Genomic DNA, 24,855 nt, shown 5'->3' with positions numbered 1-24,855 from the left:
AGACCCATGACTAGGTGGAGGATGTCCAGCTGGGAGGAGGCCTCGGGGAAGACCCAGCGACTAGGTAGGGAGGGACGCCCAGCTGGGAGGAGGCCTCGGGAAGACCCAGGACTAGGTGGAGGGACGTCCAGCTGGGGAGGAGGCCTCGGGGAAGACCCAGGACTAGGTGGAGGGACGTCCAGCTGGGAGGAGGCCTCGGGGAAGACCCAGGACTAGGTGGAGGGACGTCCAGCTGGGAGGAGGCCTCGGGGAAGACCCAGGACTAGGTGCAGGGATGTCCAGCTGGGAGGAGGCCTCGGGGAAGACCCAGGACTAGGTGCAGGGATGTCCAGCTGGGAGGAGGCCTCGGGGAAGACCCAGGACTAGGTGGAGGGATTATATCTCCAACCTGGCCTGGGAACGCCTCGGGATCCCCCAGTCGGAGCTGGTTAATGTGGCCCGGGAAAGGGAAGTTTGGGGTCCCCTGCTGGAGCTGCTACCCCCGCGACCCGATACCGGATAAGCGGACGAAGATGGATGGATGGATGGAGGCTGGGTTAAAATAAAAAGAAATCCAGAGATGGATCTTTTAAGAGGCTCTGTTTTAAAACTAGACTGGAGATATTGGCATCATATGAAACTAAATGAACTACGGAATCCACGTCATGCTAAATAACGCTCGAAATGACTGGTAATTGTTGATTTTGTTTAGATGTGCCAAATTGCAATTACCGTATTTTCCGGACTATAAGTCTCACTTTTTTTCATACTTTGGCTGGTCCTGCGAATGAAGGGGCTGAATACGGTAGGTGTCCTCTATGTTAACGTAACACATTAACAGTTATTAAACTACCCAACAGCCCCCAGAACAAGGGGCTGAATACGGTAGGTGTCCTCTATGTTAACGTAACGTAGCTGCACTGTTGACGAGCCTCTCCCAGCAGCACGTTGTTCAAGCACCCATCTGTGGACTCCTTCCTCCAGCTCTGGCCATCTGGATTTCAGCGCGACTAGCTTTCTTTGTTTTCTTCATTGCAGTAAGACTAACCTTTTCTCCAGTCCCTCACAAGTTTCTCTCTCACTCCAAACTCTCCTTCTGCTTCTCGATTACCGTTTCCGGCTGCGTGTTTTACTACCTGCAGTCTCCTGCAGCTTCTTTTCTTTCTCAGTTGTCTTTAGGAGCAGCATATAGTCGTCACAAGCCTAGAGCGCCTCTCGCGGCTGTAGACGGTAATGTTTTCAGCATGAAATAACATATAAAAACATGTTACATTATATATATTTTGATATATAAGTCGCACCTGACTATAAGTCGCAGGACCAGCCAAAGCATGAACAAAAGTGCGACTTATAGTCCGGAAAATACGGTATGTATTTACGTGGTTTACTTCATAGGCTGTGTATTTGTGTTATTATTTTATTTGGGTCACATGAAGGTGATATGCCCAACAGATGTAACATGGAATTCATTAAAACCTTTAATTTGTTTGAAAAAGTAATAAATGTTTTTAAATTTGACCGAAAAAGACAATTATATTGTTACTCGCAATTATTTCTGAGACTATTAAATTGTACAGTAACTTTTGGAATTGTTACAGCTTTACTGCTTTGGGGTAATTTCTTAGCGGCATTATGCTTTTGAATAATGCAGCAGCTTAGAGGGTTGCTTGTACAATTTACAGCGTTGGTTCTCTGAGAATCTTGTATATCCAAGCTACATTGGTATTGTAATTGAAATTAGGAGCTTTTGAATCGGAATCGATTCAGGGAATCAGTGGCGATACTCGGCCCCATCTATGAAAGTTTCAGTTATAGTACTTGTTCAACTACGCTACGCTACGCTCTGCGATTCCCTGCAGTGTCCGGCTGCGTCCTGCTGCGTCCTACTGCGTCCACCCATGCTGTGCTGTCCCACATTACACCCCGTAACGCCCTGCTGTGCCCTACTATGACATGAACTACTACGACTACCATTGTAGTCACTGTTCCACTATCTTTATTATGACTATTACTACCACTGTTCATCACACCCCCAACCGGCACCGTCAGACACCGCCTACCAAGAGTCTGGGTCTGCCGAGGTTTCTTCCTAAAAGGGAGTTTTTTCTCGCCACTGTCGCAATAGCTACCGCTAATGCTCGCTCTTGAGGGAATTATTGTAATTGTTGGGTCTTTGTAAATTATAGAGTGTGGTCTAGTCCTCCTCTATCTGTAAAGTGTCTCGAGATAACTCTTGTTATGATTTGATACTATAAATAAAACTGAACTGAATTGAATCAATAATGCAGAAAATGACTTGTGTGTGCCAACAGCGCTTCTATGAGTTTGATCACAAACCAAATATGTACCTACATAACTTACCTGTATGAGACACGGAAGAGTCCGGAAGTACGACTGATTTTAGGTCCTCTTTTAGAAATATATAAATAGCCTAAATTACTATATGTGTAGAAATGTTCTGTTTAATTACCAACATTTATTTATTATTTTTTTCTGTATTTATTTCCGTATTTATTTATGCATTTATGTATTCTTTTTATGTATTTTTTTCAGTATTTCCTTTTTATTTATTTATTTATTCATATTATTTATTTATATACAATACAGTAATTTTGGGTCGTGATAACATTTAAATACCACAAAAATGCATAAGTAAATAAATGTAGGTGAACAAAAAGTATGAATAAATTTTAGGTGTGTATTCATGTCCTGTTTAATTATCAACATTTCATTATTTTCATATTTTTATTTCTGTATTTATTTGTACCTTTAAGCATTCATTCTTTTTTTTTAATGCCGTATTTATTTCAATCTAAATTTCTTTAAATGTATTATTGTATTTATATTTTTTCATTCCCTTTTTATTTATACTTAAGTAATAATTTGCAATAACACAGAAAGGCGTAAAGAAACTAAATTATAAATGAATGAAATACTACCGTAGAAAATGAAAAGTTACTCCCCGTCGGGGAATCGAACCCCGGTCTTCCGCGTGACAGGCGGAGATACTGTCCACTATACTAACGAGGAGGGACATGAAAAAAACACATGATAGCACAGAATATAAAACTGTTTTACAACAGTGGTGAATATTTCTCCTCGTTGGGGAATCTAACCCATTTTCGCGCTGAGACCTAGAGCTTAACTCCCTAAACTCAATCTCTATTGTATTTGTCACCATTATGGGTGTCATATATTTGTGGCCACAAGTAGGATTTAGGGGGCGCTGTTTCCCATTTAAGCAGACCACATTTTGATTTGGTGACCGCCAATGTTTATAGATGGTTTACAAAACATCTGGTAGTAAAACATCTTCATTCCTGTCCTCAGACTTCAGCAATGCAACAAAACTGTGCTGCATTGGCCGGGAATCGAACCCGGGCCTCCCGCGTGGCAGGCGAGAATTCTACCACTGAACCACCAATGCTCACTTGTCAATTTTAAAAGCAGCTCCAAACACATCAGTGACAAGAAATGGTGCCTTCCATTTGTGGAAGCGTGGCACGTCAATTCCGGTGTCCAAAGCATATTCATAATGCAAAAGATAAATATAAATTTTAAAAAACTACATTATATTACTCAACTCTCCCCTCTTTACTCACTTTTATGGGTATTTATCGCAAAAAATGAAAATTCAAAGCGCTACTGAGCTCAAAAGTACCAAACTGTCCATCCTGGGTAACTGTATCTAATACTAATTATTTTTGTGAATAGCTACTACAAATACAAGGACAGATCAAAGCCTAAAACCCCTGTAAGGAAGAAAAAGGGATCAGTGGAGACTAAACAAAAGGAATCAGAGGGAAAAATTGAAGCAAACCCATGAAATAATGAATGACACTCCAGAGTCAATGAATGAATCCAATCTTGAAGATCCACAACTTGAACCCCCACTCAGTGAGCCAAATGAACAGGAAAATGCTCAGCCACCTGATTCATCTACCCCAGAAAAACATTATAGTGATACATCAAAGTATTTGCTAAGTTCATTAAAGAAAAGACACACCTGAAGGAGGAACTAGTCAAACTTAAAAGACAACTTGCACGGTCACATAACATATCAGAGAAACTACGAAAAAGTCTTAAAAGGGCCAACAAAACAAAAGTTGTCACTAAGCCCACAGGGAGTCAAGAAGCTTGCTGCACAGAAGAGGGCACAGGTTATACGCTTCCTGTGTAGGGATGAAAATAGCAGACTGCTTCCAGGAAAAAAAGACACAGTGACCAAATATAAACAGAAGGTACAGAGAAGAGTCCTCCAGAAAACACTAAAAGAGCTCCATGTGCAATACAACAAAGAAACAAAAAAGGAACTCACAATGTCATGTAGACAGTTTTTAAGATTGCGTCCGTTCTATGTTACAGAACCAAAAACAAGTGATCGTGACACTTGCGCATGCATAGATCATGAAAATGTCCAGATCATTGCAGAGAAACTAGCCCAAAGTGGCTTGTTGACATCAGCAAGGGTGTCAGAGTTGCTGGCTGCTATAGTGTGCAATCCTAAAAGAAAGGATTGCATGTATCGTGTGTGTGTGTGTGTGTGTGTGTGTGTGTGTGTGTGTGTGTGTGTGTGTGTGTGAACTGTTGTTATAGACAAATGGAAATGGATCTTCAAGAAGAGAGCAATATCACCACATGGCCACAGTGGGAAAGAGTGAAGACAAAGTGTGGCGACAAGGAATTCACAAATTTCCTAAAAAAGACAGAAGATGGTACATAGCAAGACCTACGGAGAATTCTCAACGAGAAACTTGCAACAGCGTGAAAGTTGAAAAACAGATAGAAGTTGTACATGCCAGTGTGAACGACTGATTTAGTGAGATACAAATAAGACATAAGTGCTTATTACTTTATGTTACTACAGCTTTCACAACTGTTGATACAGGGGGCAGCCATGTTGGATTTTAAACTCGGGGCTTTGGGCGGGCCCAGGCCCGTCTAGGCCCGCCCACAGCTCCGTGCCTGAAGTCTATCGGAAACGTTAACTGACAGTGTGTGAGTCGCAAAAAAAGAAAATGAAAGGTACTCCTCGTCAGGGAATCGAAGACTACAGTATTCTCTGCAAGAAGTGTGTCACAAAACCTTTAGAGAACCTTTCTGCCAGTCTGCTCAGATAGCTTTTGTGATTGGGCTACAAAGGCTGTTTATAGTCCTGCGCAGGCTCCACGCAGGGCTTTCACCGTAGCCTACCTAAGTCCTCACACTTCAGCAATGTAACAAAACTGTGTTGCATTGGCCGGGAATCGAACCCGGGCCTCCCGCGTGGCAGGCGAGAATTCTACCACTGAACCACCAATGCTCACTTGACTACTTTAAAAGCAGCTCCGCCCACCTCAGTGACAAGACATGGTGCGTTCCATTTACCTCTGAACTCAGAAGCTGGAGGTGGGAATGACATCACACCCGAGTTGAATGTGCTCCATTTACAAGTCGGATTTTCATTGTTTTGATTAGCATTAGCCATTTCTAGCAATACCAGTTGATGACAATGCATTACGCCGTTTTTTGTGCATACAAACAGCTAAATTACATTCTGATTTCTGATTCTGATAACATAACTAATAATTAGTAACATATATCATAATTTCATTGTTAGTTAACAGTAAAATAAATGAATTAAAGTTTAATTGACTGATGGTTTTTATAAAGTGTTACTATTTTTTTGGCCGATCTATAAAATAGATGATTATTTGTACACTGATAATAGCTTCCTACATAATGTTTATAGATGCTTAATTAACTATTAACAAAGTATTGTATTCATCAGATCAAACTTCATGAAAGCCATCTAAATAATGTTTATTCAGGTTTATAAACAGTTTCTTAATCATTAACAAATGCTTAATAAAATATATACAATGTTGAGATTTGGGCAACAATAAACATAAGTTATAGCATAATTAATAATCTGTAACATGATTAACTAATCTTTTCTCATGTTAGTTAACAGTTAACTTTTATCTTAAGTTTAATTAACTAATAATTTACAATTTATTAGTGAGTATTTATTTGAAATACTCACAAGCCGGGGCTTGTGAGTATTTCAAATTTGGTCTGTACCATCTTAAGGCCGTAAAGATGAAAAGTTATTAAAAGAAAAACTTTTCGTCAAAGGGCATGGCCATTTTCCCTTTCTTCCCACATCCCCCCTTTATTGCTCCATCTACATAGAGCCCCTCGTATTCTTTCTTTCTTTTTTTCTGCTAATGAATCGCCTTTTTGAGTGGCTTAACATACTCAAAAACTCACCAAAATTGTCATCTCTTTCTGTGTCTATTAAAGTGCAAATGGCATCACTAAAAATATAAACTATCGTTTAATAAACACTAGTACAGAAAATGAAAAGGTACTCCCCGTCGGGGAATCGAACCCACGTGACAGGCCGATATTGACTCAAAGTTATAGCGCCCCCTAGTGGCAACAGGAAGTAGGCCTAAAAGTCAAGGTCCTATACTTTAACGAACTACTCTGAAAGATTTCATCCGATCAACTTCAAATTCGGCACAAAAGCAAAACTTTTGGTCCAACGGTGTGGGCGTGGCGGCCATTTTGAGCATTTATCGATGAACGAAGAGGTTGTTGTAACTTGAGTGTACATTGTGCAATTTGGTCGAAATTTCTCTCGATTGACAAGGGTCCAGGCCTGAGGACATCTATAAGCCAAAATTTACTTTTGGTAATAGCGCCCCTCGCTGGCAACAGGAAATCCGCCTTATATGACAAACATCATCCGATATCCATGAAACTTATAATGTGAAGAGTCTTGTGTGAGGTATCATTGAACTCAGCAGAGTTCCATTTTCATTGGTCATGGTTTGCAGTGTCTGAGTGTCGCGCAAATGCACGGCCGCAAGGAGTGCCGTCCGCCAGTAACCCTGACGTGCAAAAATGTTTCCCTACATCACTAAAAACATAAACTATCGTTTAATGAACACTAGTACAGAAAAATTTACTCCCCGTCGGGGAATCGAACCCCGGTCTTCCGCGTGACAGGCGGAGATACTGTCCACTATACTAACGAGGAAAGCCATAGGGGAAGAAAGGAAATTTCCTGCAATAATTCCAAAGAACTCTCATATATCCACACTCATTTTAAGGCATGTGCATAAGACAACAGGGCACGGGGGAAGAAATCATATGCTATCTGAACTCCGCAAAAAATATTGGATAATAAACGCTAATTCAGCTGCCAGAAAGATTCTGACCAAATGTGTTGTGTGCAGAAAACACAGAGCTAGAGTTGGAGAACAAAAGATGTCCAATCTACCGCAGGAAAGACTTCAGCCTGACTCACCCCCATTTACCAACACCGGAGTGGACTATTTTGGTCCTTGCTCCTTGGACACGAGCTCATGTATAAAAGCGGTGAGACGTTTCATTTGTAGGAGGGGACAAGTAAAGCACTTGCAGTCAGACAATGGAACCAACTTTGTTGGCGCAAAAAAGTAAAAAACAGGCTCACTGAGACGTTCTGTAGAGTGGAGAGGGGAAGGAGCGCGTTGTGACTTGTGGTTTGAATCTACGCTTCGCCAGCTGTGTCTCCCCGCTGTAAGTGCTTCCCCATTTTCCCTTTCTTCCCACATTCCCCCCCTTTATTGTTCCATATATATAGTGCCCTCTGCTCAAAAAAGTTTATTTAGTGGTGTAAAATAATACCTTCTAACCAAGTATGGTTAGTATACTTGTGACCAATCTGCACGGAACCTGGTAAACAGCATGTCCAGATGGACCTGACCAAAAGTTATCAAAAGAATATTGCTACATTAAAGTATGCACATTTGACGACCAAACTAATTTTCATAGCTAGCTACCACACACATATATCATATCTCGGCCAAATTAAATGTTATCAGCAAAGAACTTGATATCCTTGTTCAACATCCCACTACAATGCTCTGTACCAAATCTGCCAAAGATCGGTCATTAGGGGGCGCTATAATCAACGTTTATTTGTTTTGGCCAATAACTCAATGCATTTAAATGGGAAATTTGCAATTGCAACATCTCTGCCAGAGTAAAGGATATCAACACGAAACTTGTGATGCTTGTTCGGTATGCCGCTCTGAGGCTCTAGGGGTGGTACGGTTCATGAAGAAACATCCGAACCGCTAGGTTTGCATAATTAATAATCAGTAACATGATTAACCCTTTTGTGTTAGTTAACAGTTAAATAACTTTTAACTTAAGTCTAATTAACTATAAATTTAGCATAAACTATCGTTTAATAAACACTAGTACAGAAAATGAAAAGTTACTCCCCGTCGGGGAATCGAACCCCGGTCTTCCGCGTGACAGGCGGAGATACTGTTCACTATACTAACGAGGAGGGACGTGACAAAACATGTGATCGCAGTGAACCAATCACTGGACGACTCTTTACATGGCGCTAATCTGTTCACCAAGATCTACGCAATGCGTATCATCTGGTCCGTATCAGAGAGGAGGACGAGTGGTTGACGGGGTTCAACACTCCCATGGGCCACTTTGAGTATCAAGTTATGCTGTTTGGACTTACCAATGCTCCTGCAGTGTTCCAGAGTATGGTCGATGACGTTTTGAGAGATATGATCGGTCGCTCTGTTTTTGTTTACCTGGGTGACATTCTCATTTTTTCTGAAGACCTTCCTAGTCACATCCAGCATGTCAAGCAGGTCCTGCAGCTGTTATTGGAAAACCGTCTCTTCGTGAAAGAGGAGAAGTGTGACTTTCACGCCCACACCACGTCCTTCCTTTGATACATCATCTCCAAGGGACAAGTTAAGATGGACCAAGAGAAGGTTAGGGCGGTCCGGGACTCGCCTCAGCCCAGTACGAGATTGCAGCTCCAGAGGTTTCTGGGGTTTGCAAATTTCTACCGACGATTCATCCGTGATTACAGCCGTGTGGCCGCCCCGTTAACTGCCCTGACGTCAAGCAACAGATCATTCAGCTGGAATCCTGAAGCAGACAAAGCCAACCACTCTGGTTTAGATCAGGGAGGCCGTTCCTCCCAATCACGCCTCTCCATGTATCTCCATCATTGCCCACGTGCGCGTTGAAGTCCCCCAGCAGAACTATGGAGTCCCCCCGGGGCCCCATACAGGACTCCATTCAAGGTCTCCAAGAAGGCCGAATACTCCGAACTCCCGTTTGGTGCATATGCACAAACAACAGTCAGAGTTTCCCCCCCACAACCCGCAGGCGTAGGGAGGCGACTGTGCCAAACTGTGATCAGTTCCAAGCTTTGGCTGCTTGTGTTTTCTTCCCACATTTTTCTAATGACCGTACTGATTGCTGAAAATTAAGACAAAATGAATCAAGTAAAAACAGGCTCACTGAGACGTTCTGTAGAGTGGAGAGGGGAAGGATCGCGTTGTGACTTGTGGTTTGAATCTACGCTTCGCCAGCTGTGTCTCCCCGCTGTAAGTGCTTCCCCATTTTCCCTTTCTTCCCACATTCCCCCCCTTTATTGTTCCATATATATAGTGCCCTCTGCTCAAAAAAGTTTATTTAGTGGTGTAAAATAATACCTTCTAACCAAGTATGGCAGGGAAGGCCAAGCCTGAAGGCCATTTAAAGTGCTGCGCAAGCTCCACGCAGAGCTTTCACCGTAGCCTACGTAAGTCCTTACACTTCAGCAATGTAACAAAACTGTGTTGCATTGGCCGGGAATTGAACCCGGGCCTCCCGCGTGGCAGGCGAGAATTCTACCACTGAACCACCAATGCTCACTTAACTACTTCAAAAGCAGCTCCGCCCACCTCAGTGACAAGACATGGTGCGTTCCATTTACCTCTGAACTCGGAAGTTGGAGGTGGGAATGACATCACACCCGAGTTGAATGTGCTCCATTTACAAGTCGGATTTTCATTGTTTTGATTAGCATTAGCCATTGTTAGCAATACCAGTTGATGACAATGCATTACGCCGTTTTTTGTGTGCATACAAACAGTGTAAAAACATGTCCACAGATAGAAGTGGTGCATGCCTTTGTGAACAACTGATTTAGTGAGATCCAAATGATACATAACTGCTTATTAGGGCCTGAGAGCTGACAGCAGCGAAGGCCCTATTGGAACTGAAGGAATTATTAGGGCCCAAGCAGTGAAACTGCAAGGACCCTATTGTTTTTGATCAGATTATTATTATTTTTTACCAATTCCTCATCGCATTTTTGAGGGGGTTAGCATGCACGAAAACTCACAAAAATATGCACACATGTCACAACTGGTGAAAATTACAAAGTTCTGTAGTGATTGGGCTTGGGCGTTGACAGGGCGCTCCATAGTGCCCCCTAACGTGCGCCTTAAATTGGACAAAAGTAATAAGTTAATATACCAACTTTTGAGGGAACATAGGTCTCATCTTCAAGTCCATGGTGCTATTTTTAGAAACAATTACAAATTTCTATAATTCCCGAAATACAGTTTTTTGTGTAAAAATCTTCAAATTTCAAAGAATCAACAAGGGTCCAGGTCAGAGGACATATACAGGCCAATATTGACTTTTGTTCATAGCGCCCCCACTGGCAACAGGAAATCTACCTTATATGACAAACATCATCCAATTTAAATGAAACTTAGAATGTGTGGTCTACGTGTGATACTGAACCGCCCCCTATACTTTAACCACTTACTCAAGACACACCCCCTTTTATAACATTTGAATCGTTTAAGGTAGACCCTTGTGTGAGGTGTCGTTGAACTCAGCAGAGACTTCCTTTTTCAGTGGTCATGATTTGCCCCGCCCCCTATGCTTTAGCTACGCCCCTTTCATAACTGGTGACCCATTTAAGGAAGAGTCTTGTGTGAGGTATCATTGAACTCAGCAGATAGTTCCTTATTCATTGGTTATGGTTTGTTCTGCCCCCCTATGCTTAAGCCACGCCCCTTTCATAACTGGTGACCCATTTAAGGTAGAGTCTTATGTGAGGTATCAATGAACTCAGCAGAGACTTTCTTTTTAATTGGTAAAGGTTTGCCCTGACCCCTATACTTTCGCCACTCCCCCTGTCACAGCTAATGAACTGTACGACGTAGAGTCTTGTGTGAGGTATCATTGAACTCAGCAGGGAGTTCCCTTTTCGTTGGTGACGATTTGGCCCCGCTGGTAACAGGAAATCAGCCTTATATGACAAACATCATCCGATTTACATAAAACTTAGAATGTGTGGTCAACATGTGATACTGAGCCGCCCCCTATACTTTAACCATGCCCACGTACTCAGGCCACGCCCCCTTTCATAACATTTCAACCATTTTCTATCTCAGGTAGAGTCTTGTGTGAGGTATCGTTGAACTAAGCAGAGACTTCCTTTTTCATTGGACATGGCCCCGCCCTCTATGCTTTAGGCACGCCCCATTTCACAGCTAATATGTAATATGTATGGCGTAGAGTCTTGTTTGAGGTATCAGTGAACTCAGCAGACTTCCTTTTTGATTGTGATGGTTTGACCCGCCCCCTATGCGTTAGCCACGCTAACTATTGACCCGTTTGATGTATAGTCTTGTGTAAGGTGTCAATGAAGTCAGCAGAGAGGGACACACGGCCTAAGAGGAGATCGAAAAAGTACTTTTGCGATAAATCGCGATTTTACTATGATAAAAGTCTAGGTGGGAGTGGGCGTGGCCTATATCAGGAGATTAAGTTGAATTCAGGGAATTTCGTTGATATGCAGTGCAAAAGTCTTAGGCAGGTGTGAAAAAATGCTGTAAAGTAAGAATGCTTTCAAAAATATAAATAATGATTGTTATACTGCATCAGCAAGGTTTCTCCCAGACAAATATTTCAAAGCAGACTGGTGTTTCAAGATGTGCTGTTCAAGCTCTTTTGAAAAAGCACAAAGAAACGGGCAACGTTGAGTATCGTAAACGCAGTGGTCGGCCAAGGAAACTTAGTGCAGCAGATGAAAAACACATCAAGCTTATTTCCCTTTCAAAATCGGAAGATGTCCAGCAGTGCCATCAGCTCAGAACTGGCAGAAACCAATGAAGCAGGCTCACTGAGAGATGTTCTGTAGAGTGGAGAGGACAAGGATCGCTTTGTGACTTGTGGTGTGAATAGCCAGATGAGCGATCGGGTACGAATCTACGCTTTGCTGGCGGTGTCTTCCCATTGTAAGTGCTTCAGCATTTCCCCTTTATTCCCACATTCCCCCCCTTTATTGCTCCCTCTAAATAGTGCCCTCTGCTCAAAAAAAAAATTATTTAGTGGTGTAAAATAAAACCTTCTCACTAATTATGGCAGGGAAGGCCAACCCTAAGTCTATGGGATGCAAGGATGAGAAAAACCTGTCAACCTAGTATATATGTATATACTATATATATATATACTGTATATATGTCTTTTCGTCATTACTGTCCTCACACTTCAGCAATGTACAAAAACTGTGTTGCATTGGCCGGGAATCGAACCCGGGCCTCCCGCGTGGCAGGCGAGAATTCTACCACTGAACCACCAATGCTCACTTGTCTATTTCAAAAGCAGCTCCCCACACATCAGTGACAAGACATGGTGTTTACCTCGAAACTCGGAAACTGGAGCTGGGAATGACGTCACACCCGGGTTGAATGCTTTTACAAGTCGGATTTTCATTGTTTTCATTAGCTTTAGCCATTGTTAGCAATACTAGTTGATAACAATGCATTACGCCGTTGTTTTGTGCACACAAACAGCGTAAAAACATAATAACTAGTAACATTATAATTACTAACATATATTGGTAACTAACATTTCATTGTTAGTTAACAGTAAAATAACAACTAAAGTTTAATTAACTATCAATTTACAATTTATTAATGATGGTTTTTATAGTGTTATTATTTTTTTGGCCGATCTATAAAATAGATGATTGAGTATTTGTACACTGATAATAGCTTCATACATAATGTTTATAGATGCTTTACGTCTTAATTAACTATTAACAAAGTATTGTATTAATCAGATCAAAAGTTATAAAGTTATTAAATAATGTTAATTGAGGTTTATAAACAGTTTCTTTCGTTCTCATTAACAAATAATAAAATATATTCAATGTTGAGATTTGGGCAACAATAAACATAAGTTATAGCATAATTAATAATCATAGATTAATTAACGTTTGTTATGTTAGTTAACATTTTAACTATTAACTTAAGTCTAATTAACTATAAATTGAGCATTTATTAGCGATGGTTGTTGTATCATCTCTTTCTGTGTCAAAACATAAACTATCGTTTTATAAACACTAACATAGAAAATGAAAAGTTACTCCCCGTCGGGGAATCGAACCCCGGTCTTCCGCGTGACAGGCGGAGATACTGTCCACTATACTAACGAGGAGGGACATAAAAACACAATTGAGCCTACCGACAAAATCAGTGGACTAGGGTATCCTTGGCAAAAACTTCATCACAAAAAATAAGACTATATTACAACCATACTGTAAATGTACTCCACATCGGGGAATCAAACCCACTATGAGTGTCATATATTTTTGGCCACAACTGGGATTTTGGGGGCGCTGTTTCCCATTTAAGCAGACCCCATTTTGTTTTTGCTGGAACAGCCTTCAGACTTTCATCATGACCTTGTCGTCTACACAAAACGTCTAGCTATTTCTGTATTTATTTCTGTACGTATTTGTAATTGTGTCTCTTTATTAAGTGCAAACAGCATCACTAACAACATCAAACATCTACGTCACGGCGCTGTAGGAGACGGCTGCCTCTCCAGTAGCTCTCCAGATTTTAGCTCTTTTGATCTCTGGGGTCTTTAATCATGCAACTTTGGACTCTACTTTGGCTGTTTTTCACCAGGTTGTAGACTGTCCTACGAGAAACAACAGGACAGTTGATCTCCTGTATGCTAATGTGAGGGATGCATACAGAGCGACTCCCCTCCCCCCACTGGGGATGTCTGATCACAACCTGGTTCACCTACAGCCACTGTACACTCCCCTGGTCCAACAACAGCGGGTGACAACTCGCACCATCAGGAGATGGTCCCCTGAGATGGAAAGTGCCCTGAGAGTGTTACAACACCACAGTCTGGGATGTGCTGATCAACCTGCATGGTGAGGACATAGAGGGGATGACACATTGTCTGACGAACTACCTGAACTTCTGCGTAGATGTGGTCTCCCCCATCAAGACTGTCCGCTGTTACCCTAATAACAAGCCATGGGTAACGTGGGTAGTCAAGGCTGTCCTCAACAAGAAGAAGGCTGCCTTTAGGAGCAGAGACAGGGAGGCCATGAAGGCAGCACAGCAGGAGGTGAAACACTGTGTGAGGGAAGCTAAGGACAGCTACATGAAAAAGGTGGAGCAGAAGCTGAGGGAGAACAACATGAGGGAGGTCTGGGAAGGTGTGAGGACCATCACAGGTCACAACACAAAGACCAGAGCTACAGGGGGGACAATGGAGAGGGCGAATGAGCTGAATGACTTCTTCAACAGGTTTAACCAGCCCTTGTCCTTGTCCCCCCCACCCCGACCGCAGCCATCTCTCCTTCTTCCCTCTACACAACTTCCCCCTGACGCCACAATCCCCCCCTCCTTCTCCCCCACCTCAACACAATCCCTGCCTCACATCACCACAGACCAGGTCAGAGGACAGCTGAGGAAGCTCCGGCCCAGGAAAGCAGCAGGCCCGGATAAAGTGTGTCCGAGACTACTAAAGACCTGCGCTGCAGAACTGGGGGAACCACTACAATGGATCTTCAACCTTAGCCTACAGCTAGGGAGAGTGCCCACCCTCTGGAGTTCCCAAGAAGAACAGGCCCAGCGAGCTGAACGACTTCCAACCGGTGGCACTCACTTCACACCTGATGAAGACGGCTCTTCCTCAGCCTCCTCAGACCTCAGGTACAACACGCCCAGGACCGGCTGCAGTTTGCGTACCAGCCAAATGTGTGGAGGATGCCATCCTCTACATGCTACACCGAGTCCACTCCCATCTGGATAAGGGAAGCGGCACAGTGAGGAGCCTTTTCTTGGACTTCTCCAGTGCCTTCAATACCATCCGGCCCCCTATACTTCAGGACAAACTGAACAGGATGGTAGACTGGATCAAGGATTACCTCACTGACAGGCCACAGTACGTCAGGCTGAAGGACACCACGTCTGACACTGTGGTAAGCAGCACTGGAGCCCCCCAGGGCACAGTGCTGGCTCCTCTTCTCTTCACCCTGTACACCTCGGACTTCTGTTACAACTCGGAGCTGTGTCACATACAGAAGTACGCCGATGACACAGCCATCGTTGGGTGTATCAGGGGTGACAGAGAGGAGGAGTATCGGAGTCTGGTGGGGGATTTTGCTCTCTGGTGTCGCACTAACTGCCTACAGCTCAACACCTCTAAGACGAAGGAGCTGGTCATTGACTTTGGGAGGTCCAGACCAAGACCGCGACCAGTCCTGCTAGAGGGAACTGAGGTGGAGGCAGTGCAATCATACAAATACCTCGGCCTGTAGCTGGACAATAAACTCGACTGGACAGCACACACCAGCCACCTGTACAGAAAGACACAAAGCAGGTTGTACTTCCTGAGGAGACTGTGGTCTTTCAACATCTGCAGCAAACTGCTGTTGCTGTTTACCAGTCTGTGGTTACCAGCGTCCTCTTCTACACTGTGGTGTGCTGGGGGGGGGGGGGGGCAGCATATCCAAGAAGGACACCTCCAGACTGGAAAACTGATCAGGCAGGCTGGATCTGTGGTCGGCATGAAGCTGGACTCACTGGTGACGGTGGCAGAGAGGACACTGGACAAAATGCTCGACATTACTGACAATGCCAGCCACCCCCTGCACACCGTCATCAGCAACCAGAGGAGCCTGTTCAGTGGAAGGCTGCTCCTTCCCAAGTGTAGGACCAACAGACTCAAGAACTCCTTTGTCCCTCATGCCATCATACTCTACAACTCCTCACTTGGGGGGAGGAGGAAATAGAATAAATAGGGTAAAGAGGACAGAAAAAAACAGGAAGGAAGGGAAGGAGTGGTAGCCACTCACTCATTCACTGTGCAATAAATTAATAATCTACTCACATACATACCTGGACACTCTAACTGCTCTTAACTGTTAATTTATGCTAAATGTCATTTATTTATTAACTGTATAATAACACAATACCATACATAGTCCTATATATATATATATATATATATATATATATATATATATATATATATATATATATATATATATATATATATCTTTATTTATCTGTAGTTTATTGTTGTTTACTTTTTGTAAAAAATATTTAGCTAAGTTTATTGTCATTGTTATTCTTATACTGTATTTTGTTCTACACTGTATTTTTTTTATACCTCTTTATTTAAAGAGTGTTTTGTATGCTGCTAACACAATTATAGAAAAGGAAAAGTTACTCCCCGTCGGGGAATCGAACCCCGGTCTTCCGCGTGACAGGCGGAGATACTGTCCACTATACTAACGAGGAGGGACATGAGAAACCATCAGGTTCCCATCGAATATATCAGTGGACTGCTGTGCTGTTACAAAAGCATGCACAAAAGTTATAATAAAAACTGTATTACAACAGTAGTGAAAATGTCTCCCTGTCGAGGAGAGACCTGGAGCTTAACTCCCTAAGCTTTCTCCATTAATTCTCTATGGTAGTTGTCACCATTACGGGCGTCATATATTTTTGGCCACAAGTGGGATTTGGGGGGCGCTGTTTCCCATTTAAGCAGACACCATTTTGTTTTGGTAGGAGCAGTATTTATATAAATTTGATTGTCTAGCTAAGGCATAAGGATTGAGAAAAAAATCCAAATTTCCCAAAATGCAACAGAGAACAACAAAGGGAGCTCGTCGTAGCTGCAGTCTATGAAACACTCAATCAAAGCAGGCCTCCTCTCTCTTAAACACAGGTTTAGCACATTTCTGATTGTGTCATTTTCTTTTTGTGTCTTTATTCCTATATAAAAGTGCAAACAGCGTCACGAAAAACATAAAAAATATATTATATAACCGTAGTAAAAAAAACACAATAATAGAAAATGAAAAGTTACTCCCCGTCGGGGAATCGAACCCCGGTCTTCCGCGTGACAGGCGGAGATACTGTCCACTATACTAACGAGGAGGGACATAACATGCAATGCTGCAGTTCCCGTTATATCCACAACACTGCAACCTATAGCCAAGTGGTGCTGTTTCAGCATGATGAGTGAGTTTAGTTTGGCTCCCTGTTAATTGGCGGCCTCTGCTGGTCAGAGAGCGAAACTGCAATAAAACATGGCCGAGGAGAAGAATAAAGCTTGTTTGCAGAACATTTGTGTTTGCTCTTTCTTGCTCTTTTTCAATGTGAACATGTGACTCTCTTTTGGACCGATTTTCAGTTGGATCTCCAAAAATATCTGGTATCTCGGTATCTGACCAAGCGTCAGTATTTTACGAGTTGGGAGTGTTGAAAATAGTGCTATAATTTACCGTTGTAGGCAAGTATAGCAGTTTAATGTGGGCTAAAAAGTAAAGAAATATAACAAATAAAGTAATAATACCTGTGCATTCTGCAGGAAACAGCAGCTAAAGTCTATGAAACAACCCTCAAACGAACACAGACTCAAATACAGAAATATACATGGACTAGGGCATGGCAATATATCGATATTATATCGACATCAAAATGAGGCTACATATTGTCTTACAAGGGAAATTTTGCTTTTGCCTACCTATTTTCCTACGTTTTTGTGTGCAAGTGACTGATAGGAACAACAATCTTTGAAATTGGTCGAGTATTAAGCGTGAGAAACAGCTCTGAGGTCGCTAGCACTAAACCCACCAGACTCCATTAAAAAAACCAATACTTTTAGCGTGTACAGAGCCAACATTTTCACATGGAAATCAGTAAACTATGTGTTTATTTCAACCCAAACTAGAGTTGTGATGGTCGAAAAAGTGGACTAAATTAACCAAAACTGCTTTTCATAGTTTTAATTAGTTTTGGTCGACTTTGAATGAAGTGTATTTTACGATGCTAAAATGACTGTTTATTTACATGGAGTCTGGTGGCTTCAGTGAACGCAATTTCGCAGATGCTTTTATGTTTAAAAAAAGGATCTTACTCGTTAACAGAAAGGTCGACCTCCTTAGAAATCCTTTCCATAATGTTGTCAGACACTTTTTTTTTTTTTGATATTTTGTGAAAGCACCAATAGTCAACCCAACAATATCGCCGCAATATCAACATCGATGTATTTGGTCAAACATATTGTGATATTTGATTTTTTTCCATAACGCCCAACTCTATGTGGAACAATCAGCAAGTAAAGAAATAAAAAATAAAAAATACTGCTTCACACCGCTGATAAATGTCAACAAACATAATTAACTGTGAAGCAACGAGGTGGCGTCAAACGACAGCAAGAAAACAGACACTTTGTACATGAACGCTGACTCAGGTACGCCTGTGTTAAAGGAACACGCCGACTTATTGGGACTTTAGCATATTCACCGTAATAATAACAAGGTCACATGAGACACAGCCATCTTCTAACCGTATATAAACTGGGAACTATATTCTCAGAAGGCGAAGCACTGCTACTTCTGCTACTTGGGCGGAGTGATTTGCTTAAGTACCGCCCAAGTAGCAGAAGTAGCAGTGCTTCGCCTTTCTGAGAATATAGTTCCCAGTATGTATACGGTTAGAAGATGGCTGTGTCTCATGTGACCTTGTTATTTGTACACGCTGTGACTATACAAATCACAACATGGAAATAGGAACATGTTGGCGTTATTTGGTCACTTATTGGGAGCAGTAGGCTAGATGGAGCCAGTTACCTCCAGGATCTGTGCTAAGCTAGGCTAGATGGAGCCAGTTACCTCCAGGATCTATGCTAAGCTAGGCTAGATAGAGCTGGTTACCTCCAGGATCTGTGCTAAGCTAGGCTAGATAGAGCTAGTTACCTCCAGGATCTGTGCTAAGCTAGGCTAGATGGAGCTGGTTGCCTCCAGGATCTGTGCTAAGCTAGGCTAGATGGAGCTGGTTACCTCCAGGATCTGTGCTAAGCTAGGCTAGATGGAGCCAGTTACCTCCAGGATCTGTGCTAAGCTAGGCTAGATGGAGCTGGTTACCTCCAGGATCTGTGCTAAGCTAGGCTAGATGGAGCTGGTTACCTCCAGGATCTGTGCTAAGCAAGGCTAGCGGTGGGTGCGTCAGACAGAGTTACGACACGCACAGAGATGAGAAGGGTATGTCTGGACTTCTCTAACTCTGGGGGATTCGGGGAAAAAGACAAAGTCCCAATAAGTCGGCGTGTTCCTTTAAAGGGGGTCTTACCGTTCTTCACCATGGCAGAGAAAGTCCGAGCCACCTTCAGAAGGATCACTGTTCCGACTCTGAACGTCACGGCTCGCCCAGCGAGTCCCTTCGAGCTCCCAGGATGACGTACTGGTCTGACAGAGAGATGAAGAGATGAAGTTTAATTAATCGCATCAGGAAAACAGCAAACCATCCTAACGTTAATGTTACTGATAATGAAAAATATGTTTTTCTGAAATTTGTTTTTAAAATGTATTCATTTTTTTATTCTTTAATGCAAAACAGGTACAGTGACAAAACGCCAAAAATACATATTTTTCCTGTTATCTTTTTTCCTTTTCTCTTTCTTTTATAATTGATTTACCACTTAGCTAACCCCTGAACAAATCTAAAGTCTAAATTGTCACTCATCTGGCGATAGCAATGTGCTTTCCCATGATGTGACAAGAGCGTGTGAATTAAACATTAAGTTGTTATATTTTACTAATTTAGAGACTGGCAGGCTGGCTGATAAACTAGCTTGATGCATGCTAGGGGGGTAAACGTTTAGCGGTTCATAGGGCGCAGAAAGAGAGAGAGAGGTCTATTACGGTCTTTATATTAAATATCACGGTATAGGATATTGGTTTATTAACGTTAGTTTATTTTGTAATGTGTAGGTATGTAGAGCTCTTTTAAAAGACATGTTATTGTTGGAATAAATATGCCTAAACAAGATGTTATGTATATCTCGCTGTAGGCTATGTTTGCCATCTTATGGCAATGTGCAAAAATAGTTATTCCAATAGTTTAGAAGGAACATTCGATTCAAACACAATTGTTGACCAGTTTTGACAGCTCTGTGTGTATTGGATTGATCAGATGAGATGAAAAATGAAAGGAGCCTTGTGTGTGGCCTGTCACAGTCGTTAGGTCGTTTTCCTCAATCTTGTTTCCAAGCTGAACAGCCAATCAGACATGGGTGTCTGTGACCCAAAAACAGGCCCACAAAGGCCGAGGGTGCGGGACCAAGGGGGTCAGCTTCTCCTTGGACCGCGAACCTCCTATGGCGCCATTTTGATGCTACCAAGCCATCATCTCCCGTTAGCATCCCACTGACTGCCATTCATTTTGACGTCACTTTGACAGAGAATACCTTTACATCTGAAGCGTTTAAAGACTCTATTTGTCCGTTGTTTATTTCTAAAGAGACACAACAATGTATAAAAGGGTCCATTACCTTGTACCTCACGTTATGGCTCCGTAGCAGACGTTTTTATAACAATAGGCTAACGATTGTGTTATAACCACGAGACTTACTGTCTCATAGTAGAGGAGTTACCGTATAGTACAGGAGAAGCTCTCAGGCAGTTTGGACTTCCATTAGCTGTTTAAGTGTAATGACTAATGTTAACTATCATTTTAGTGATCAATAATGAGCCTGTGTCTATGTTATCTCCTTACATATACCTACGCTCTCCGTCTCTGCTAGATTAGGAATGATTGAGATTTCTCTTGGCACCAACTAGGACCAACGGCCGACCGTTGACCTTGTGTGTCAGGGCCTTTACAGTGACATGAATACAGTAACCGTTATACAAACAAATAGACGTTACCGCAACCGTTGAAAAAGAAAAACTAAAATATGTCATTTCATCATTCATTCGACCAAAGTGTTTAATAATTTATAAGCCCAACAGCTCCACGTCAGGGTAGAAAACGTCGTGATATCAGAATGACCGCGAGCTCACGTTGGCGTTGGCTTTGGCGTTTGCTAGCTAGCTAGGTAGCATTAAGCTAACTATGGGTGCTACAAAGGGAATACTCCGTAAACTCGGATTCTGTTAAAATAACACGGTGGCATTTGCTGTGTCACTTGTACGTGCATTACATGTTGACATATTCATACCATACAAAGGATAAACAGTGGATTTAAAACTATAATTACCTCAAACGGCGAAGTTAACCGCCTCTTTCTGCCAGTTGAAAGGCCGTTGTTGTGCAGTCTTGGCAACTAGCTACGCATTAAATGGCGTAGCTAGGTCGAGAGAGCTAGCAGTTAGCCGGTTAGCTTAAAGAGTCGACAGACAACCGCACAGAGATTCTACACTTTATACTATACTTTATTCTACAACATCGACCACACAATGCGGGGTCTCCACGGCGCTATATTTACGTATCATACATGAGCAGTAGTAACGTACATATAGCGTAACATAACCTGCACCAACTCGTTAGTGAAGTTTCTCTTGATGTGTGTCGGTCCGGGTTGCCAGGTCTGTATGACACTAACATATTACACTGCTTGTCCTCGGGTCACATTTGACGTTTCTATATCAGAAATGTTGGTTTCTTTCAACTGTGTGTGTGTGTGTGTGTGTGTGTGTGTGTGTGTGTGTGTGTGTGTGTGTGTGTGTGTGTTTTAAGTGACAAAAAGCTTGAATAACACTGACCAAAACATCGGGGGAAAGTGACAAAAGTGCGCACAACGCTCTTCACAAGTACAATTAATGATCACTATACTTTCATTACATTTTGAGTGTTTTCTTCAATTTCATAGTATTTGAAAAAAATGTAAATGGTTTCTAAACAGTATTTGGACTAAACTTTGACATACAACAGTCTGTGATTATCCATCAACATACATTACTCTAATAATAGTCAAAATATTCTTCTTTAAAAGAGGTTTATTGACCATGAATTCCACAAATAAGTGTAACAGTAGTGTTAATAAGTTGGTGAGTGGCGTGTAGGCTATACGGTATATGGTGTGTGTGTGTGCGTGTGTGTGTGTGTGTATGTATACTGTGTGTGTGTGCGCGCGCCTGTGCATGTGCTTGTGTGTGTGTGTGTGTGTGTGTGTGTGTACTGTGTGTGTGTGTGTGTGTGTGTGTGTGTGTGTGTGTGTGTGTGTACTGACTGTGTGTGTGCTTGTGTGTGTGCGTGTGTGTGTGTGTGTGTGTGTGTGTGTGTGTGTGTGTGTGTGTGTGTGTGTGTGTGTGTGTGTGTGTGACTGTGTGTACTGTGTGTGTGTGTGTGTGTGTGTGTGTGTGTGTGTGTGTGTGTGTGTGTGTGTGTGTGTGTGTGTGTGTGTGTGTGTGTGTGTGTGTGTGTGTGTACTGACTGTGTGTATGTGTGTGTGTGTGTGTGTGTGTGTGTGTGTGTGTGTGTGTGCTTGTGTGTGTGTGTGTGTGTGTACTGACTGTGTGTCTGCGTGTGCTTGTGTGTGCTTGTGTGTGTGTGTGTACTGACTGTGTGTGTGTGTGTGTCTGTGTGTGTGTGTGTGTGTGTGTGTGTGTGTGTGTGTGTGTGTGTGTGTGTACTGACTGTGTGTGTGTGTGTGTGTCTCTGTGTGTTTGTGTGTGTGTGTGTGTGTGTGTGTGTGTGTGTGTGTGTGTGTGTCTGTGTGTGTGTGTGTAATTGCAGTCAGCAGCAGTGCAGGTATGAAGATGATGAAGGAGACTCTCACGGTGTGTCCGATGTCGGGGAGATCTCAGTAGATTTTTGTATGGTTACCTGGGCAACACCAGGACTAAATAATGAGAAGAGAAATGAAAACACCGGCTTAGTGTTGATGATTTTTATTGATTTTTTTTACAAAACATGAGTACCTAAAACAACAACATAGGTCTTCATTAAGGGCAGTACAATATAGACAAGGTGCAGAGTCGCGCCTCCATGCCTTTTGAACGTAAAAGGCTACAGGATGTCATTTAAAAAATGTTATTATGAATGTAAAATGTGTCTAAAATAATTTAGAGAATTAATTTATTGATGGAGAAATCACCTCAAGTAAGCTACCGGAGGCCGCACCTTCAGGACTGCAGTCCTAGGACCCTAGCTTAAAAAACACCTTTAAAACTATTAGTACTTGGAATACGAGTAGTACATGGGTGAAGTAAATAAGTAGATAGAGGTGCCAGTATGGAGTTGGGTTGGGAAGTGGCAGGTTGCTGGTTCAAGTCCCTGTATGGAGTGTGGACTGATAGCTGGAGAGATACGCCAGTTCACCTCCTGGGCACCCTCCCACCCTGACGTGTGTGTGTGTATTTCTGGCCTGTGTGTAGTGTGTTCTAACAACAGAGTGTACAAGTATTTATTATTATTAAGCCTTTAACCCTCCTGTTTACAAAAATTTTCTATGTCAAAGAACGCTGAAAAAAGTGACAAATGTTGGAGAAACGCAGGAAAAAAATCGACAAAAACATTTTTTTTTTTTTTTGAAATGTTGAAAAAAGTGACCCAAAAAATCAGAAAAGTGACAAAAAAATTGGAAAAAATTGAAGAAAAAAAAAAAACATCGTTTCTTGACAAAAACATAATTTTAAAAAACGCCAAAAAAGTGAAAAACAATTGGAATAAAATCGACAAAAAGGTCTGGAAAATAGTGGAATAAACCTTCAAAACTCTAAGTAGGCTACTTGGACAGACAGTAGTGTTTGGGTGGAATCAACCTTTAAAAACGTAAAACCAGGACCAGGGAAATGCTGTCCTAGAAACACGGTCCTGAAAGTGCAGTCTCCCAACACGTTCTCACACTCATTTCGTAAAATATGGACGCTTGGTCAGGTGCCTTTGTCGTTCTTATTGACGCTAAAAGTCTCCTTTAGCGCTATCAGTAAACACGCTTGGTCGGGACTATTGACGTCCCTTTAGCGCTATAAGTAAACGTGCTTGGTCGGGACTATTGACGTCCCTTTAGCGCTATAAGTAAACGTGCTTGGTCGGGACTATTGACGTCCCTTTAGCGCTATAAGTAAACGAGCTTGGTCGGGACTATTGACGTCCCTTCAGCGCTATAAGTAAACGAGCTTGGTCGGGACTATTGACGTCCCTTTAGCGCTATAAGTAAACGTGCTTGGTCGGGACTATTGACATCCCTTTAGCGCTATAAGTAAACGAACTTGCTTGGTCGGGACTATTGTCGTCCCTTTAGCGCTATAAGTAAACGTGCTATAAGTAAACGTGGTCGGGACTATTGTCGTCCCTTTAGAACTATAAGTAAACGTGGTCGGGACTATTGTCGTCCCTTTAGCACTATAAGTAAACGTGCTTGGTCGGGACTATTGCCGTCCCTTTTGACGCAGTTACGTTAAGGAAAAGGTCGTGGGTGGGCGTACGGTTCTGTGACACGCGGGCGACAATATCAAGCGTGACAAGCAGGACGTGAACCCCGCTCTCCTGGGTGAAGGTCCTGTGTTATACTACTACATACTCCTCTCTAAATCCTCTCTAACTGCTGCTCTCCCCGGTGCGTTACACAAACACGCTGAAAGACGCCTTTTTCGTCACATCAGACACTGACAGCCACTGTCCAAACGTCCTTATTTTACAAGTTCAGAATGAGAACGGGTTGGGTCTCCGGTACTGTGAGGACATACTATTGGATTCATTTTGAGCCTTGTGAAGTCTGCTTGTGAGGCGTTGTGATAATCCGGTGGACCAGCAGATGGCAGCGTAATCAGATCCCTGTCTGTCTCTACACAGAGCTGCCCGCCTCCTCCTCCTCCTCCTCCTCCTCTGATTGGTTCAGCCTCCTGTCACTCTCAGACCTCCAAACACCTGCACACACAAAACAAAACAAACCACCTGTCTCAGAAGTTTATTGGCCGACCCAAACGGATGTTTAGCAGTTTTCAGCGGTGATCCTTCACAA

General features: G+C 42.5%; 1 protein-coding gene and 10 non-coding genes across 12 annotated transcripts in view; all 11 read right to left on the bottom strand.

Annotated features, from left to right (window-relative positions):
* Positions 1 to 2,937: 2,937 nt before the first annotated feature.
* On the bottom strand, positions 2,938 to 3,009 carry trnad-guc (transfer RNA aspartic acid (anticodon GUC)). Its single transcript has one exon. It is a non-coding gene; the product is annotated as a tRNA-Asp (tRNA).
* A 326-nt stretch (positions 3,010 to 3,335) lies between these two features.
* trnag-gcc (transfer RNA glycine (anticodon GCC)) lies at positions 3,336 to 3,406 on the bottom strand. Its single transcript has one exon. It is a non-coding gene; the product is annotated as a tRNA-Gly (tRNA).
* A 1,804-nt stretch (positions 3,407 to 5,210) lies between these two features.
* Positions 5,211 to 5,281, bottom strand: trnag-gcc (transfer RNA glycine (anticodon GCC)). The gene has a single exon. It is a non-coding gene; the product is annotated as a tRNA-Gly (tRNA).
* Positions 5,282 to 6,934: 1,653 nt separating this feature from the next.
* trnad-guc (transfer RNA aspartic acid (anticodon GUC)) lies at positions 6,935 to 7,006 on the bottom strand. Its single transcript has one exon. It is a non-coding gene; the product is annotated as a tRNA-Asp (tRNA).
* A 1,230-nt stretch (positions 7,007 to 8,236) lies between these two features.
* trnad-guc (transfer RNA aspartic acid (anticodon GUC)) lies at positions 8,237 to 8,308 on the bottom strand. Its single transcript has one exon. It is a non-coding gene; the product is annotated as a tRNA-Asp (tRNA).
* Positions 8,309 to 9,618: 1,310 nt separating this feature from the next.
* trnag-gcc (transfer RNA glycine (anticodon GCC)) lies at positions 9,619 to 9,689 on the bottom strand. The gene has a single exon. It is a non-coding gene; the product is annotated as a tRNA-Gly (tRNA).
* A 2,664-nt stretch (positions 9,690 to 12,353) lies between these two features.
* On the bottom strand, positions 12,354 to 12,424 carry trnag-gcc (transfer RNA glycine (anticodon GCC)). Its single transcript has one exon. It is a non-coding gene; the product is annotated as a tRNA-Gly (tRNA).
* Positions 12,425 to 13,209: 785 nt separating this feature from the next.
* trnad-guc (transfer RNA aspartic acid (anticodon GUC)) lies at positions 13,210 to 13,281 on the bottom strand. Its single transcript has one exon. It is a non-coding gene; the product is annotated as a tRNA-Asp (tRNA).
* A 3,044-nt stretch (positions 13,282 to 16,325) lies between these two features.
* Positions 16,326 to 16,397, bottom strand: trnad-guc (transfer RNA aspartic acid (anticodon GUC)). Its single transcript has one exon. It is a non-coding gene; the product is annotated as a tRNA-Asp (tRNA).
* A 573-nt stretch (positions 16,398 to 16,970) lies between these two features.
* Positions 16,971 to 17,042, bottom strand: trnad-guc (transfer RNA aspartic acid (anticodon GUC)). Its single transcript has one exon. It is a non-coding gene; the product is annotated as a tRNA-Asp (tRNA).
* Positions 17,043 to 24,190: 7,148 nt separating this feature from the next.
* LOC144527589 (uncharacterized) overlaps positions 24,191 to 24,855 on the bottom strand; it is an 11,691-nt gene continuing 11,026 nt past the window's right edge. For both annotated transcript variants that reach the window (XM_078265743.1, XM_078265742.1), the window contains exon 8: positions 24,191 to 24,761. In XM_078265743.1, coding sequence (XP_078121869.1) covers positions 24,679 to 24,761 — 83 coding nt within the window. In that variant the 3' untranslated portion in view covers positions 24,191 to 24,678. The remainder of the gene's footprint in view (positions 24,762 to 24,855) is intronic.

The sequence above is a fragment of the Sander vitreus genome, chromosome 13 (genome assembly GCF_031162955.1).
Source record: "Sander vitreus isolate 19-12246 chromosome 13, sanVit1, whole genome shotgun sequence".
NCBI lineage: Eukaryota > Metazoa > Chordata > Actinopteri > Perciformes > Percidae > Sander > Sander vitreus.
This window is presented reverse-complemented; position numbering and strand designations above follow the sequence as displayed.